The sequence below is a fragment of the Saccopteryx leptura genome, chromosome 2 (genome assembly GCF_036850995.1).
Source record: "Saccopteryx leptura isolate mSacLep1 chromosome 2, mSacLep1_pri_phased_curated, whole genome shotgun sequence".
Classification (NCBI taxonomy): domain Eukaryota; kingdom Metazoa; phylum Chordata; class Mammalia; order Chiroptera; family Emballonuridae; genus Saccopteryx; species Saccopteryx leptura.
This window is the reverse complement of record NC_089504.1, coordinates 13,427,559-13,444,617: the sequence shown is the minus strand read 5'-3', so window position 1 is coordinate 13,444,617 and position 17,059 is coordinate 13,427,559. Positions and strand designations below refer to the sequence as shown.

The following is a 17,059-nucleotide window of genomic DNA, read 5'->3' as shown; positions in this document are numbered from 1 at the left end:
AGAGAGCAAGACTGTCAGAAGACCCAGGAGGATGACGGGCAGGACAGCATTGCATCAGCGAAGTGATGACATCAACTCAGGCTTGTCTGGGGGTGTTGTGCATTCTTTTTTTTTTTTTCTCCAGAGACAGAGAGAGGGATAGACAGGGACTGACAGACAGGAACGGAGAGATGAGAAGCATCAATCATTAGTTTTTCGTTGAGTGTTGTGACACCTTAGTTGTTCATTGATTGCTTTCTCATATATGCCTTGACCGTGGGCCTTCAGCAGACCGAGTAACCCCTTGCTCGAGCCAGCAACCTTGGGTCCAAGCTGGTGAGCTTTTGCTCAAACCAGATGAGCCCGTGCTCAAGCTAGCAACCTTGGGGTCTCGAACCTGGGTCCTCCACATCCCAGTCCGACACTCTATCCACTGCGCCACTGCCTGGTCAGGCTGTGTTGTGCGTTCTTACCTTCATATACTAAACATATATAATAACTGCCCTGGGTGTTCTTGTGGGCCAATACAGAGCAAGATGCATGCTCACGCTACCTCGGCCAGTCCTCTCTGAGGCGTAGGTACCACGTGGTCTCAGATTACAAATGGAGGCTCAGAGAGGTCAGGCTTGTGGCCCAGGGTCACATGGGAAGCAGAGCTGGGATTTGAACTGAGATCTTTCTGACTCCAAAGCCCATGCTCTAGCCAGTATACCATTCTACCTTTCCAGGAGCACATGCCAGCAGAGAGCCATTGCTCATTCCAGAGCACAAGCGAGGTCGGCATGTGTGCAGATATGAATGAGTTAAATTTATTTACTCATTCCAAATCGGCACTGGTATAGTTTGAGTGTAAAATGTCAACTGGAATTTTTAATGTATAAAATCTTTCATCTGTCTTTACACCAATCTTTGCACAGACCAGCCCCCCTCCCTGGAGGATTTATTGTGGTTTTGATCTGTCTTGCCTCAAACCATTGAAATCTTTTCAAAGAAGCAGAGCTGTTTTCTTTTTATTTTTTCCTTCTCTTTGCTTTTTTTCCTCCCGCAGTACACTGGTACCAGGAGTGGACATAGTTTGCTATTCTGCTTGATCAAAGCACTCTACACCAATGTAACTTCCTGATCTTACTGGTAACAGAACTAAATGTTTCCATGTTCTGCCAAGATGGGTTGCCAGTTATCGACAGAGGGCTTGCATCTGGTAATAATTATTTACTAATTCTGTTTACCTTTTGATCTGGTTTTCAGTGTACAGCTGCAGCTATCAAGGCTATAAGAGAAAGTGGAATGAATCTGAACCCAGAAATGGAAGGGACGCTAATTCGGGTACCCATTCCCAAGTAAGTTTGGCTGCAATTGACATGTTTGATGCAGTGGGGCCGTTGTCTTTGGAGGGAAGCCAGCACCCGTGATCCTGTTCGGCCGATAGCATGCTTTACCTGTACTTCTCATCCTGGCAAACTCCAGTATCTTTTGAGGTCCAGTTTACCGATTCAGAAATCTTTATTGAGTCCTACTATGTACTAGGGGCTGGACATGCAGCAGCCAGCCTGATAGAGTCCTTGTCCTCATGTCATTTACATTCTGGTGGGGAAGGTGGGACACATAAATAAAGTCATTCCAGGTCATGACACGCTATGTGGAAAGAAAAGGCCGTGAGACCCAGTGGAGAATGCCTTGCCAAGGGTGATGGTGGCAGGGATGCCCTGCGCCTGGGAGGGCTCGTTAAGGAAGCGCCATTGCTGAGAACTGACCGGGAAGAGGGGTCAGCCTCAGGGAAGAACTTTCCTAGCAGAGGGAACTAACTCCAGGATAAAGGCTCCAACTCAGAAAAGACCTGGATACTTGTAATTTTGAATCCATGTTCCCGGAAGAGTTATTTTTACATTGATCCTTGCTTGTAGAAGAATTTTAGGCATAAGAACAGAATATTGTTCGCTATGTAAATATATAGAGTTTTAAATGAATAAAAATGTATAGTAGTATAGTATTACCCCCCCCCCCCCCCATGGTTTGGCTTTCAGCAGTTTTTATCTATGGTCATCTGTGGTCCAAAAATGTTAAATAGAAAATTCCAGAAATGACCAATTCATAAATTTTAAATTGTGTGTCATTCTGAGCAGCATGATGAAATCTCAGGCTGTCCTGCCTCATCCCACCTGGGACTCGAGTCATCCGTCTGTCCAGCGTGGCCGTGCTGTTTATGCTGCTTGCCCATTAGTCACTTAGCTGTCAGGGTGACCAGGTTGACTGTTGTGGTATCACAGTGTGTGCAAACACCTTTATTTTACTTAATGGTCCCAAAGGGCAGGAGTAGTGATGCTGGTAATTTGGATATGCCAAAGAGAAGCTGTGAAGTGCTTCTTTAACTGAAAAGGTGGAAGTTCTCAACTCAATAAGGAAAGAAAAAAATTGGATGCTGAGGTTGCTAAGACCTGTGGCAAGCATGTGTCACCTCTCTGTGAGACTGTGAAGAAGGGTGAGTGCGGTGTGATTAGACATTTGAGAGAGACTTCTATTACAGTATATTATAATAATTCTATTGTATTATTACTTGTTAATCCTGTACTGTGCCTGATTTATGAATTGAACTCTGTATTTATCAGTTTATAAGTATAGGAAAAAACATAGTATGTACAGGGCTTGGTATTATCTGCAGTTTCAGGCATCCACTGGAGGTTTTGGAATATATCCCTTGCAGATAAGGAGGGAGCTACCGTATGTTTATTTTAAAATTAAAAAGGAAATGATAAGACCTTGACTTGTTTAAGAAGAGAAAGCCAGTGTGTCCGGAAATCAGGGAAGGAAGGAGAGAGGGTGAGGAGAGGGGGTTGGACTAGTGAGTAGAGGCTGATGGGCAGGCCCTGGGAAGGACTCTGGGCGTTACTCTAACTGTAATGGGAAAGCATTGGAAGGATTTCAGCAGAGGAGTGACCCGATCTGATGTTGACTTCTCGGGGTCTCTCTGGCTGCTGATGAACACGTGGACTGTAGGGGGGACAGAGTGGACACAAGGAGAGTAGTTGGGAGGCCACTGCAGGGGTCCAGGTGGGCTGTGGGGCTTTGCCTGCTCGGACTCCCTAGCAGGCAGCATTAGTTTCTCCTTCTGTTATCTCATTTCTTAATTATCTTTAAGTCCCTGTACCTACACAGTGCCTCACAAATAGCAGGGTCCAAGTAGGTGTTAAATTAATTCATCCCACCATTCAGCAAATATTTATTAAGCACTAACCACATGCCAGGTACTTTCCTGGCTGTCGAGATGTAGCAGCAAAGAAAACAAACAACAGAAAGCCCCCGTCCTGGGGCCGAGCAGGCACAGTAAACACAACAACAGAGAACTACTTAGTGTGATGTCGAACGATGAGGAGAATGGAGAGGAACACGCAGGAGCGCAGAGGGCGCTGGGGGTCTCTGTGGGCGGGGAGGCTTAGGAAGGAAGTGGCATTGAGTGCAGACCTAAGAGAAAGGAGTGAATGAAGCGTTCAGATAGCTGGAAGGGGAAACCAGGGTAACTGCACTCCAGAGCCCTTCTGTGCCACCCATCAGCCTGTAGCCTTTACACACATCTCCAGAGTCCTTCTGTGCCACCCATCAGCCTGTAGCCTGTACACACATCTCCAGAGCCCTTCTGTGCCACCCATCAGCCTGTAGCCATTACACACATGGCCTCCTTTGTCACACAGCCCCTTGAGGCAGGTTTTCCTCTGGATATGGAAAGTCAAGCTCAGAAAGGTAAAGTAACCTCTCTGAGTGCACACAGCTAATCCTGTAGGTGGGACCTAAACCCAGGTGTAGTTGATTTCAAAGCCTCAAGATGCCTTGTGTTAGCAGCAAGAACTAATCTCAAAATTTAGAGTCTGGGAACTTTTCCCACTGAATTGTTTTCCTGCTCTATGACCAAAATGGCCCTCCGATTCCATTATGTTCTTGTTATTCTCTGTAAGTTAGAATTAACACTCTCCTTTGAAATCATATGCATTTGAAGTGATATAGGCTGGTGTTTAAGTATCAGGTAGACCTGTGTTCAAGTCCAGTGCCTGTTTGCTTGGTTAGCTCACTGATTTGCTCAGCAAATTTTCTGCAGATGTCCCATGTGCCAGGCTTGGGGCCAGATGCTGGAGATGTACAGACCTGATGTTTGCCTTCTTGAAACGCATTGGCTATACCAGACCCTTTGTTTACATTGCCCGTGGCTTCCTTGTGAAACTTGTTAGACCCACAGTTTATAGATGAAAGAATCTGAATTCAGAGAATTTAAGGGACTTGCCCAAGATCACATGTAGGTGTGTAATTCTGGAAAGTGCTAATGTCCTCATGTACATTAGAAGCAAAATCTGCAAGTGGCATAGATAGTGGTCAGCAGGTTTATTTTGTAGTTCTTGCTCCCCTGTCGGTGAGACCCTGGAAGAGCCCCTTCACCTCGCTGAGCCTCGGTTTGCTCATCTACCAGCTGAAGGGGCTCCTCTCCGTGTCTGCCAGGTCCCTCGTGGAGCTCCAGAATTCTGTGAGGCTGTGAATTTACACTGCTAACTGCTCATTGCTGGCTTCACTTCCTCTTAGAATGGCCTGATTGTGTATCATATTTTTCTTTCAAAGATCCAGTTCACATAATGTGTAGCCCCACAGGACTTAACAGTCGCCCTTGGTGCGGCGTATATGCGTTTGAAAGATCAGTGAGCTTAACTTGAATCTCCAAAGACAAGGGGCTCTGTTACATTATATTTTACATTATTTTATGTTAGCTAATGGGCGTAATCCAAGAGAAAGTTGACGGACCAAAACCGTCTGCTCCTGCAAACCTCATTTTTTATACACTTTCTTCCCTTTGACAAGGTGGTAAGGTCATGAGGCCCCTTACTGAATTGTACGTTTGGTAGTTTTCCAGATAAAAAATGAATGATCTGTTCTTTATTATGGAGGCTGTGTCATGTGAGAGGATAAAGGTTGATTTAGATGAAAAAAGGACCACGGTTTATATTTGGTTTTGGCAGTGACTTCCATTTGATTCTGGGCATGTCACCCTCGCAGCTTGCTGCTTTCTGGTTCCTTATTTGTAAAATAAGTAAAGTAATAATGATAGGCAGAGGTTTGGTAGGCTTAGCAGAGAAAACAGGTTAAGTAGTATGATCTCTTTAAGGAAAGAAGCTATATAAATATAAGATACTAATATTCTTTTAGTACTCTTTGAATTATACATATATATATGTAGACACACACATATACACATATATATGTATATAATACACCCTTTAGGAGAAAAGGAAGGATTAGGAAGGGAACTAATATGTTGAGTACCTACTGTGTGCCAGGAACTGTGCTTGACATGTACAGGGGAAGGGGACAGGTACAGTTAAACTTGTGCCTTGGTAACACAGAAGCATGAAATGAGTTCTGGCTCATCTGCTTTATAGCTGTGTGACAATGGCAACTGTCTCCACCTCTGTGAGTCTTGGAGAGCTCGTCTGTAAAATATTTATAGGACTTGCCTTATACAGTTATTGGGAGATTCAGTGAGATGTTTCTGATGTCTAGCAAGCACCCACTTAATGCTAGCAAATGTTCCATCACTCCCTTTCAGATACTATAAGTATGTAGGACCATCATTTCCTGTTAAGGATGAGGACACTGAGATTCAGAGAGGTGAGGCGTTGGCTGCAGCTCACACAGCTGGAAAGCTGCAAGGCTGTGGGAGGAAACTCACACCAGGGCTCATGTTTCGAGTTTGGGGGGTGGGAGGGGATGGGAGCGCGGCCTCCTAGGGTCCGTTTCTGATTATATCATGTTGAGTTTAGATCTAGGAAAACTTGCCTTTCCTGATTGATCATGATTCTCCCTCTGCCTAATGATAGTCTGCGAGTTTGTTTTTCTGCCTTAATTCTGGATGCCCGGAGCTAAGCTGTATTTTCAGTCTCCACAGATCTCAGATGGTGCTTCACCCTCATCACGCTCCTTCGCTTCTTCTCATTTAAAATTAGTCTGCTGAGTATGTGCCTCCTACTACCGTCTGCCTCTGATCCTTGGGGGAAGGAGGGGGAAGATAAACCCTAAGTCAAGAGGTCGGGCTTGGGGCCGGCAGAGGCCTTACCACCAAGTCCTCCGTTCACGGCCTGGGGACCCAGCTGCAGAGGCTGTGTGCCTCTTTCCCTGGCCCTCCTCAATGAGATACCCACCGTGGAGCCTCAGAAGCTCTGGGTCATGTCCGTGCCCACTGGCAACGTGCAGGCCTTACTTTCCTCCCTGGCCAGAGTTCTTTCATTCAGAGAAGTCAGTCACCTGGATGGATTCTTTGACCGTAGACTGAAATCTTATGTAGTTGAATTTGGGGTGCTATTTATCAACCGCCCCCACGGGAGTTGTAGTGCCTGGTGGTGCTGTGCGGACGCTCCCCAGTTTCTCTCCAGCATCTCACAGCACTGCTGTAGGGTCAGGGGACTCTCCTTACGCCCATCTGATTGGCCAGAGAGCTGACGCTCACAGAAGTTACTGCCCAGTGTCCGTAGCTACTGACTGGCACATCGGGATTCAAACTCTGGTCTTTGTACTGCTTTTTCTTTCCTGCTCTTATCTCTTAAATCAAGGACCCTGGAAAGTTTTGAGCAGGAGTATCCTTTGACCAGGACAGATTTTTGCCTCCACTCTATTTACATCTTCATTATGCCCCTAAATAAGCAAACACACACTCCCTTATTGTGTTACCAAATATCAGTGAGAAAGCCGTGCAAAGTAGGATGCGGCTGCTTTGGTTTGAAAAGACTGAGTTCATGTCTGATTTTAAATAAACGTGTAAGGAATCCTGAACTCACCGAAAAAATAAGTCATGTGATTGACTCATTCTCTACCGAGGTGGCCACCTTCCTTGATTGTCCTCTTCTTTCATTATTGTTTTTCTATGTCTGCATTGGTTTTATTTTAAGGAAAATAAATGCAAAATGAAAATAACCCCCTTCTATTCTCCATAGGGAACTCCTTTTAGCACCTTGATTTTCTAGATCTTCTTCTATGCAAATTTAAACACATGTCTGTATCTCCTCTGTTTTTCTTGTAATGATATGGGATTATATTATACATACTGTTCTGTACTTTTTTTTGTTTACTTAACAATGTATCATTGCTTTCTCTGATGGGAGTTCTTCCCACTCTTTAAAGGATGCATAGTGTTTGCATTTCATAGGTAGCATCACCTGGTTCTCAGTTGTTGAATATCTTGGTTGTTTTAAATTTTTGCTCTTTTACTAACAGTGTTATAAGGGTTTTCTGAGGCAGTTCCTGTTCTGCTGGGAATGAGAAGTGGTGGAGAGGGGACTGCAGTTGGGGAAGAAGGAGACGGCCGTGGGGCCTTGGTGTAGCCACTGCTGCTGATGGGCTCGGGGCTTATTTGCGACAGTGTGCTGCAGGTTGCCATGCTTCTTAGAGACGGGGACATTTTAGGGCCAGCCTACCATCTGCGACACACTCAGTGACCCTACCAGTGGTCATCAGGCCCAATTTGACATCACTCTCTTAGGAAAGCCCATTGATATGTGAATGGCTCTCCAAGCTTATACGTGGCCGTAATAATGTTAAAGAAAGTGACCATTTACTGAGTGAACTGTATTTTAGGCCCTAAGCGATATTATTCACCTCACTTGATTCCATTATCCTATATATCCGCTAAGTGTGCCCAGGGGAGGTTAAATAACTTGCTCAAGTTCATGTAGCTAGTAAGTCAAGCAAAATTTTAAAATGTAATTAAATATCAGTTCAAACCATGTGGAACAGAATTTCCAAAGCTGAAATCAGGAGAGCCTACAAATGAATTTGTTTGTGTACCATTTTTTTGGTGTGACAGGCAGTCTGGAATATAATGTGTTGGTTTGTTTTTAATCAACTTTATTGATGTATAACTTACATAGAAAAATGAACCCATTTCAAGTGTATATGATGATGATTTTTGAAAAATATGTGTCCCTGTAACCACTACCTCAATCAAGATACAGAACAGTCACCCCAAAAGTACCCCTGTTCCCCATTACAAATCAGTCCTCAATCCCCTTCTGGCCCTAGGCAATAACTTCAATCCTTTTTTTTTTTAGTTGTATAAGAAATGTATGCATCTGTGAACAGATGGGCTGAGACCATGGTGGCGTGAGCCTTAACTGCTTTTATGAGAATATAAAATTTTTATGCTGAAATTTGAAACTTCTAGGATGTTAATAAGTTTATTCAACAGATATTTTTGAGCACATACTATGTGTAAGGCATAGTTTTAGACAGATAAGCAGTGAACAAGCCATAGGAAGCTCTGCCCCTGTAGAACTTCTACTGGGAGATGGACAGTAACAGACACTTACACTGTGTGTGTTAGATGGTCATATTTTTCTCTCTGTGGATAAAAAGTCAGTGAAAAGAAATCTAGGACGTCTTGCATGGAGGTAGTGGGGGTGCTTTAATTCTAAGTAGTGTGTTCATAGAAGGCTTTAGGGAGAAGGCAATATTTGAGCAGAGAACTGGGGATGTGTGAGAGAGAACTATGCCTTAGTCCCGCATTAGGGCAGAGGAAGCAGCAAGTGCAAAGGCCCTGAGGTGGGAGTCTGCCTGGGATAGTCAGGGAACAGCAAGAGTGCTCATGTGGCTGTGGTAGAGCAATGGAGGGGAGAGAAACAGGAGAGGAAGCCAGAATGAAATAAGGAGGCCAAAGTCATGTCGGGTCTTTGTCATTAGTCAGGGTTCTTCAGAGAAACAGGCAACTGAGTGTAAAATAGAGATTTATTATAAGGAACTGGCTCATAGAGGCTGACAAGTTCCAAGATTTGCAGTCCGCAAACCCAGCAGACCTGGATACTCCTTCAAGGTTTATGGGTCAGAAGGAGGAGGATGAACCAGCAAAGGAGACTGAGCATATGTGGCTGGGAACTAGGAGGGCATGAGGTCCTGGGATCAAGTAAAGTGTACCAAAGAGGAGGGATCATCAGCTACACTGATGGGTCAAGAAGAGAAGGTCTGAGACTTGATCATTGGACTTAGCAGCCTGGTTTCTTTACCAACTAACCTCTCAGTGGAAAGAAAAGCGCAAGGGCTTTGGGGTTAGACCTGGCATGGCCAACATACGGCCTGCGGGCCAGATGCGGCCCGCGTAATGAGTTTATGCGGCCCGCGATTAAATTTATAATAATCTCCTCACGACGCACTGTGGAAATGAAATAAGTGGTACTTTTAAATCGTTATACGTAAACTATGATATCTTCAGTAATCTTCAGCTCAACTTATATTTGTGAACAAACTTTTTCTTTAATGAATCTAAATAAAAGTACAAGATCAAGATTGAATGATTTACATTTGGAGGCTGTGTTAAGAGTAGCTACTACAAATATAGAGCCGGATATTAAAAAAATAATAGGCGATGCAAAGCGCTTCAACACATCACATTAGTCTTTTTGTTAATTTGTTGTACTATTTATAAACAAATTACATAATAAAATTTTGTTTACTTAAACGAATCATTTTTGTATTTAACATTTTTTAATTTTAATATTTCGTCCGGCCCGTGAAAAAAGTTTTCTTTCTAATCTGGCCCGGGGGCAAAAACTGTTGGCCACGCCTGGGTTAGACAGACCTAGGTTCAGATCCCTCTTCTGTCACGCTCTGGGCACGGCAGCTTGGGTCCTCGGAGAGGCAGGTGCCGGGACAGAATCGGATGTGCAGGAGACTCACTGGAGGAAAGCCCCGTGAGAGAGACAAGGTGCAGGTCTGCCACCAGTGAAGAAAGGAGAAGAAGGCTGGGGAGAAGGAGACTCATGCTGCGGTGCTCCTCTGAGGGTCAGCCAGGCTGATGGGCGTTCCTGGCAAAGACTGCCCATTAGAGGTTGTGGTCATTGGCTAGCAGCAGCCCAGGGGCTGTGCTCACTGCAGTGATGTGAAGCAAGTTGCTTAATTTTTTGAAGCCTCAGTCTCCTTATCTGTAAAATGGGAATAATTTTTATGGCTTTCAGAAGTCATGAGATATTATATATGAGATGCCTGCTATGAAGCCTGGTATGTCATAGGTACTTAATAAATACTAATTCCTTGGCCCTGGCCGGTTGGCTCAGCGGTAGAGCGTCGGCCTGGTGTGTGGGGGACACGGGTTCGATTTCCGGCCAGGGCACATAGGAGAAGTGCCCATTTGCTTCTCCACCCCTACCCCCCTCCTTCCTCTCTGTCTCTCTCTTCCCCTCCCGCAGCAAAGGCTCCATTGGAGCAAGGATGGCCTGGGCACTGGGGATGGCTCCTTGGCCTCTGCCCCAGGCGCCAGAGTGGCTCTGGTCACGGCAGAGCAATGCCCCGGAGGGGCAGAGCATCGCTCCCTGGTGGGCAGAGCATCGCCCCTGGTGGGCGTGCCAGGTGGATCCGGGTCGGGCGCATGCGGGAGTCTGTCTGACTGTCTCTCTCCGTTTCCAGCTTCGGAAAAATACAAAAAAAAAAAAATACTAATTCCTTTATTGTATAGTATTTGTTGTTATCTAATTCTCCTGGTTAAGGAGTTCTTAGAAACATCCTTTATCTGATTATTTGGGAGTAAAACAATGATACTTTATTTCTGTTTACTGGTTCATCTTTTTTAGCCTTTAACACTCTTTCCCTCTCTTCCTCACCAACTCCCTCCCATGTTCATTTCCCCCGTCTTTGCCTCAATGTTAGGGGTGGGAGGAGTTGAGTTATTATGTTGTAATTATCTTGGAATTTAAGTTGCTAGGAACACTGTAGTTTGATTGTTAATGAGTACTTGGTTTGTTCTTTGAATATGAATGATGGTGAACAAGACCTCCTGGAAGGTATCTTCCAAATAAGAAAGTCTGATGACTGGTCCTGCCTGGGGAAGGGGATTTGCTCTGTCTGGTGAGGCCGAGGGACCTTGCCTCTTCTAGACGCCCTCGGCCCCCTGACCTGCTCCCAAGGCCCCCCAATAGTTGGCTCATTGGCATCGTCATCATCTCCCACTCTTCCTTCAGGGATTGTCTTGGATGATAGACCTTATGCCTGGACTAGGCTCCTTCTCTCAGACCTTGTTCCTAGGTGACAGCAGGATGGAGAATTCCACTCAGGATTGGACCAGGGAGTTGCACAGGTAATGGTTAAGAGCCGAGCTACAGTTCTCCTAAACCAAATTCTTTCTTAAGTGTTTTTCCCACCATATACATAGACACGTACAGTTTCTCATGGCTGTTGACGAGGTTTTTCCCGGCAGAGCAAGCCAGGTCAGCAGGATCGGGTGGTCCCAGGCTGAGTTGAACACAAGGGCCGCTGCCTTAATGCCAGGGAGAGCCAGGGAGAGCCGGGAGTGGGGCCAGAGGGGCTGAGGTCCCAGTCAGAAAAACTAGAACACCCCTTACCCCTCAGAGAGTGATGTAACCTGAGGCTGGTTCTTTCAACACTGTCTCAGTTTTCTCATCTCTAAAACGGGATAACAGCAACATTTACTTTTGTTAAGAGTTACTGGGAGAAACTCCTGTGAAGGATAAAGGGGAGGACGGAGCAGTAGACAGGGAGAGCCGCTGAATAAGACACCCTTGAATAAGAGAAAGATATTTAATAAATGAGAGACAATATTATGTTTTTAATTGTTTTTAGCAAGTTAGTTGCTGTTCCTGAGTGCCCGGTGACCTTTCCTGCGTGGTGACTGCTGAGTGTCCCGGGAGCAGGGAGCCCCGGCAGCTGGCCGGCAGTAAGCTTGCCTTCGAGGAGAGGGGTCCCACGCAGTGCGGAGGACCAGAGGGGCTTGTGGAAGTTTTAACAGCTTTATTAAGATATAATTCACCTGTTGAAAGTATAGCATTTGGGGCCATTTTTTATCATCCCACAAAGAAACCCTGGGCCCACCAGCAGTCCCTTTTCACTTTAGGGCCACCCTGCTCCCCGTGGCTATAGGCAACTGCTGATCTGCCGATCTGCTTTCGGGCTCTGCAGACTCCCTGTTCTGAACACTTCGCACACAGGGGGTCACACAGTATGTGGCCTTTTGTGACTGGCTTTTCACTTCCCTTAATGTCTTTAAGTGTCACACACTGCAGCATGTATCAGTACTTTATTCCTTTTTATTGCCAAATGATTGACATTGTGGCTAGACCACATTTTGTTTATTCTTTCATAAATTGAGGGGCATTGGGGTTGTTGCCACTTTCTGTCTATTGTGAATAATGCTGATATGAACATTATTGCAGGAGTTTTTGTGTAAACATGTTTTCAGTTCTCTTGAGCCTATACACATGAGCAGGGTCGCTGATTGTATGATTACTCTGTTAACTTTTTGAGGATCTGCCAGACTTTTCCACAGGGTCTGCACATTTCACATTTCTTCCATAAGGCTTCCAATTTCTCCATCTCCTTGCCAACACTTATTATTATTATTATTATTATTATTATTACTACCATCTTAGTGGGTATGATGTGGTATCTCCCTAGAGTTCTGATTTACATTTCCGTATTGACTGACGATATTGAGCATGTTTTCCTGCATTTGTTTGCCAAATGGCCATGCCCATGTGTAGATCTTTCAAAAATATCCAAGTCCTTCACTCATTTTTTAAAATGGGTTGTTTGTCCTTTTGTTGACTTGTAAGAGTTCTGGTTACTAGAATCTTAACAGATATATAATTTTCATCTCTCTCTTTTTCATCGTAAAAAGAATACACACTGCAAAAATTCAAATCCTATAGAAAAATAAAACTGTTTACTCTTCTCCAAGTATTCTTCCCAGAAGTAACTGTTGATAAATGTAGTATATATCCTTCCATATTTAAAAAAAATGCATATCCAATCATAATTTACATAAATGGGGTTAAATATCTGCAGTATAACAACCTGCTTCTTTTTGCATAAAGGTATCTTGTGCACATCTCTTCGTGGTGATCTCATTGTTTCTGTGGCTGCAGAGACATTCCCTTTGAGATGGGTACAATACAGATGCGGAAACTGGGGATCAGTGTAAGTAAGTTGCTCAAGGTCACAGATTAGTAATGGGAAGAGTCATTCTTCAAGTCAAATCTGCCTGTTTCTGAAGCCCCCGTTCTTGGCACATGATCACATTGCTCCTTGGGATGCTGACCTGGACCCTGCCTCCTCCCAGCTCTGCGGCCTCCCTGTCTCACTGCTGCATCACCCCGTGGATCTTGCGCCAGGGGTCTTGTGTATAATGTGCACATTCCAGGAAACATTCCCTTTTCTTGTGACACCCACACACATACAGACCTTTGGCCCTCTTGAAAGGAAAAAAGAAATCAGAGAAGAAGGCCTAGTGATTTAACTTGGGCTGGGCAGCCACAAACTGCATTTGAGCAAATGCAGCTGCCCTTCCAGCCATTCATTCCCACGCCTGCTCGGCACACAGGGCCGTGCTTTTCGCGAGCTGTGTCCCAGGGCCGGCCAGGCTTGGGCGCGCCTCCTTGCAGTGTGGGACGCCTGCCTTCTCCTCAGTGTTGCTTTCCACCTGGCCTGTGGCTTTCTGGAAGCACGTCTTACTAGTTCAGGTCCCAAGTCTGTGGAATGGGGACTCCTTCCCAGCACTGATGTTCTGGGTTAAACACACAAGAAGGGGCAATCAGGAGTCAAGAGTGAAGCAGAGGCTGAGGGGAAAGTTGCCACCAACACCACACAAAGCGACACCCACAGGGACGGGCTCCTCCTCTGCTCTCCGCCCTTTGTGTCCTGCATCTCTTTGCAGAACCTGGCAATTGACAGCTATGGGTCAGGTCCCTAGTCCCTTGTAGTTTTCTGCAGATTCCCTTTCTCCTTTCTCCCCACTGCCCTTGGACTCGTAGGGCAGCTGGAGGAGTAGTAACGAGCCATATATCTAAGCAGAACTTAATGTCAGACCATATTCTTGTTACCACCACTGGTAAGAATAGCTGCTTAGAGTAGTCTGGCAACAACAAGAGGAGCCTGAATTCAGGAGTCAGGCTGCCCTGGGCTCAAATCCCAGGTCTACCAGCAACCTGTATGGCCTTGGGCAGCTACTCCCTCCATCCGAGCTTCGGTTTTCCAGTTGTAAAGCCCAGGCAATAATACCACTGATGGCCTGGGAGTGTTGTGAAGATTCACTGAATTAATGTGTGCAGACAGAGCGCATCAGCTCAGAGCTGGCCCATGGGAAGAGCCCTGCACATGCCATTACTGAAGGGGAGCAGGTGACCTCGGGTCAGATATCTAGGCAGGTCTACGTGGGCCTTTACTGTGACAATAAGGTCCCTCCTCATCTCCCTGTTTTGCTTTCTTGTCTTTATGGCACTTATGTATCATTTTATATATTTACTTGTTTACTCTCTGTGTCCTTCACTAGAATGTGACTAGCGAGAGCTTTGTAACTTTTGTTCATATATATATATATATACACACACACACACACACACACACACACATATATATATATGTATAAAAGCTGGTGTTCATATATATAAGTTGTATCCCTGGCCCCTGGAACAGGTCCTAAGTATGCAATACTTCAAGTAGTGTTGACGGGATCAAAGACCGTGAGCACTCCCTACACTACATGCCCACTGCTGTTGCAGGTGCTATTTGTATATTAACTAATATATTCACAATAGTTTTTGGAGGAAGGTATGTTATTATCCCTATTACAGATGAAGAAACTGAGTCACAGGGAAATGGAGTTCTGTGTGCCCGATGTCACACGGTTAGTAAGTGGAAGAACAGGCCGTCTTTCTCAGAGCCTGGGCTTGTAGCCACTATGCTGTCCTTTCTCTCAACAGGACACATCACTAGTATTTTTATTACTAATATGATAAACAGCTTTAAAGTACTACCTACAGATGTGAAGTTCTTTACCATCACATCCCTCATTTGGTCCTCACACTAACTGTGTGGGAGAAAGGTAACATTTATCCCCTGCCATCGCCATTTGACAATTGGAGGAAATAAAGAGAGAAGATGTTTACTGAGCACATCACCACGTGCTAGCACATTTAGTAACTCTTAATTTTTATAACAATCGCACTCAGTTAATAGTATTATATCCACTGGACAGATGGGAAAACTAAGGCAAAGAGGTAACGTTACTTGCCCAGGGCCATACAGCTAAGAAATGATAGAGCTGGGGGCCCCGGGCCCCAGCAGTCTGGCTCAGAGACTGTTCTCCTAAATGCTTCAGTAGAAGCCCCTCTTTGAGGGTCAGAGAGGAAAAGTTCATCGTCCACAGTCACCACACGCTTTGTAGGTGGCAGAGCTAGGGCAGGACCAGAGGCTGACCTAACGGTGGGCACACCGGGCATGCGCCCTGGGCCCCGACTTCTGAAGGGCCCCGCAAACCCCCAAATTTACACTTTTTTCTAACGTAAGGGATCTAATATTTTCTTCTGCGCCCGGGGCCTCAACCGACCTTTATCTGCCTCTGGGCAGGACATCTAGTCTGCCTTGGTCCCTGTCCCCCTGCTCTTTGCCTGTACTTTGGAGCTGAGCCAAGAGCCGCCTCCACTTATTCCTAGATTTCTGGGGTGATGAAGAAGGAGAAGGTGTGACTTAATCAAGGTCTCAGCTGAGAGTTGGGAGCTGAACCTCCTCTCTGTGTTTCAGGATATGTCTGGGCTCACAGGCCCCAGTCACAGGACAGTCCTTTGAAATCAGTGTGTCCCCAGAGAGAACTGAAGTTTCTGCTGGTGGCAGAATTCCTTTCACAGTACACGTATGGCTTCCTTTGGACTAAAAGGACACTTGCTGTCTTTCTGAGACATTAGGGTACGTAGGCAGCCTGTGAGGCAGAGGGGGGTGGGGTGTGAGGCGAGAGGAGGGGGGAATTGTGTACCTAGAAGCATAGGAAGTCTGGCTGGGCTACACAAACAAAAACATTTCCTCAGGCCAGCGGCCCCAAGACACTGGGCAGCGCCCACCAGCAAACAAAGCCAGGCATGAATCCGCTGCTGCCTGCGGGGCTGATGCTCCTAGCAGGGAGTCTCCCTGAAGCCCAGTGAGCACGCGCGGTTTCTCTTCGTGGAGCTGTCCGAGTCGGATGGGCCGGTCCTGGAGGGGCGGCATCCTTCTCCCCCAGCCTGCACCCCACAGCTGCTGGGCAGAACTGGAGCCCCCCACTCCCCCGCCGCCCGCCGCTCTCTGTCCCCACTCTCCCTCTCTGCTCACCACCCACTCAACAGTGGCTAGATCCCATGGACCATTCTGTCCCTCTCCACTCACATCCTGTTGTCCCCAAGTCCTGGAGACCGTATTACAGCTGGGAACACAGCCACCCTGAACTGAGCCTCTGTCGTGCATGCACACTGGCCGGGTGTCAAGCCCTTGTCACCGTCATTTCATGTAATCCTTGCCTCTGCTCTCCTAGTGACATTCTTACTCCCATTTTGTATATGAGGAGACTGAGTGGGGAGACGTTGAGAGCATGCTTACAGTTCTGAAGCTAACAAGTGGCAGAGCTAGGACTCCCACTTAGGTCTTCCTGGCTTTCAAGTCTCCTCTAAATGACCAAAGATCCTTCTGTTGTCAAGCACTGACAAATTATAACAGGTTTTTACTGTAAGTGCCTGCACTGAGCATAGCTTCCTCCGATACACACCTGGTGAGTGGCTTTGTACGCGTGCCCTGTCCTCGCTGAAACAATAGGAAGTAGCTTTACAGTCAGTGGGATTCTCTGCTGTGTGTCACCAGCAGGGCATGCCCTCTGCTTATTGTTTGTGGGAACATGCTCAAGGAATTTTGCAGGAAGGCCCCCATCCAGGATGTTACTGGAAGACCTGCCTGGTGGAGTTTGTGCAAACAAAGTGTGACCTTGCCCGCTCAGCCAGAAGAACCCCTGCCTTATGCTAGGAGGCTCTCTGACCCTGGCGGAAAAGGCTGCTGTCTTCGTCACCCGCCAAGAAGCTCCTACGGGGTGGGTCCCGAGCTCCCCCCCCCCCCCCCGCCCGCCCACCCGGGGGCTCCTGGGCAGACTTCTGCCTCGTGCTTGGGTCTGGTTTGTATATTGCTGTCTACACAAAGTACAAATGCGACCATGTTTCCTCTGTCTCACCCAAACAGCTGTGGTATTCTGTGTTGTTCTTAGGAACAGTCTACCAAGACTCTCCCCCTCACCCCTTTTTCAAATTGTGGTAAGATACATACA

General features: G+C 46.2%; 1 protein-coding gene across 3 annotated transcripts in view; it reads left to right on the top strand.

The window, feature by feature from the left end:
* Positions 1-17,059, top strand: part of MRRF (mitochondrial ribosome recycling factor) — a 51,874-nt gene that overhangs the window by 17,536 nt on the left and 17,279 nt on the right. For all 3 annotated transcript variants that reach the window (XM_066367271.1, XM_066367270.1, XM_066367272.1), the window contains exon 5: positions 1,228-1,319. In XM_066367271.1, coding sequence (XP_066223368.1) covers positions 1,228-1,319 — 92 coding nt within the window. The remainder of the gene's footprint in view (positions 1-1,227; positions 1,320-17,059) is intronic.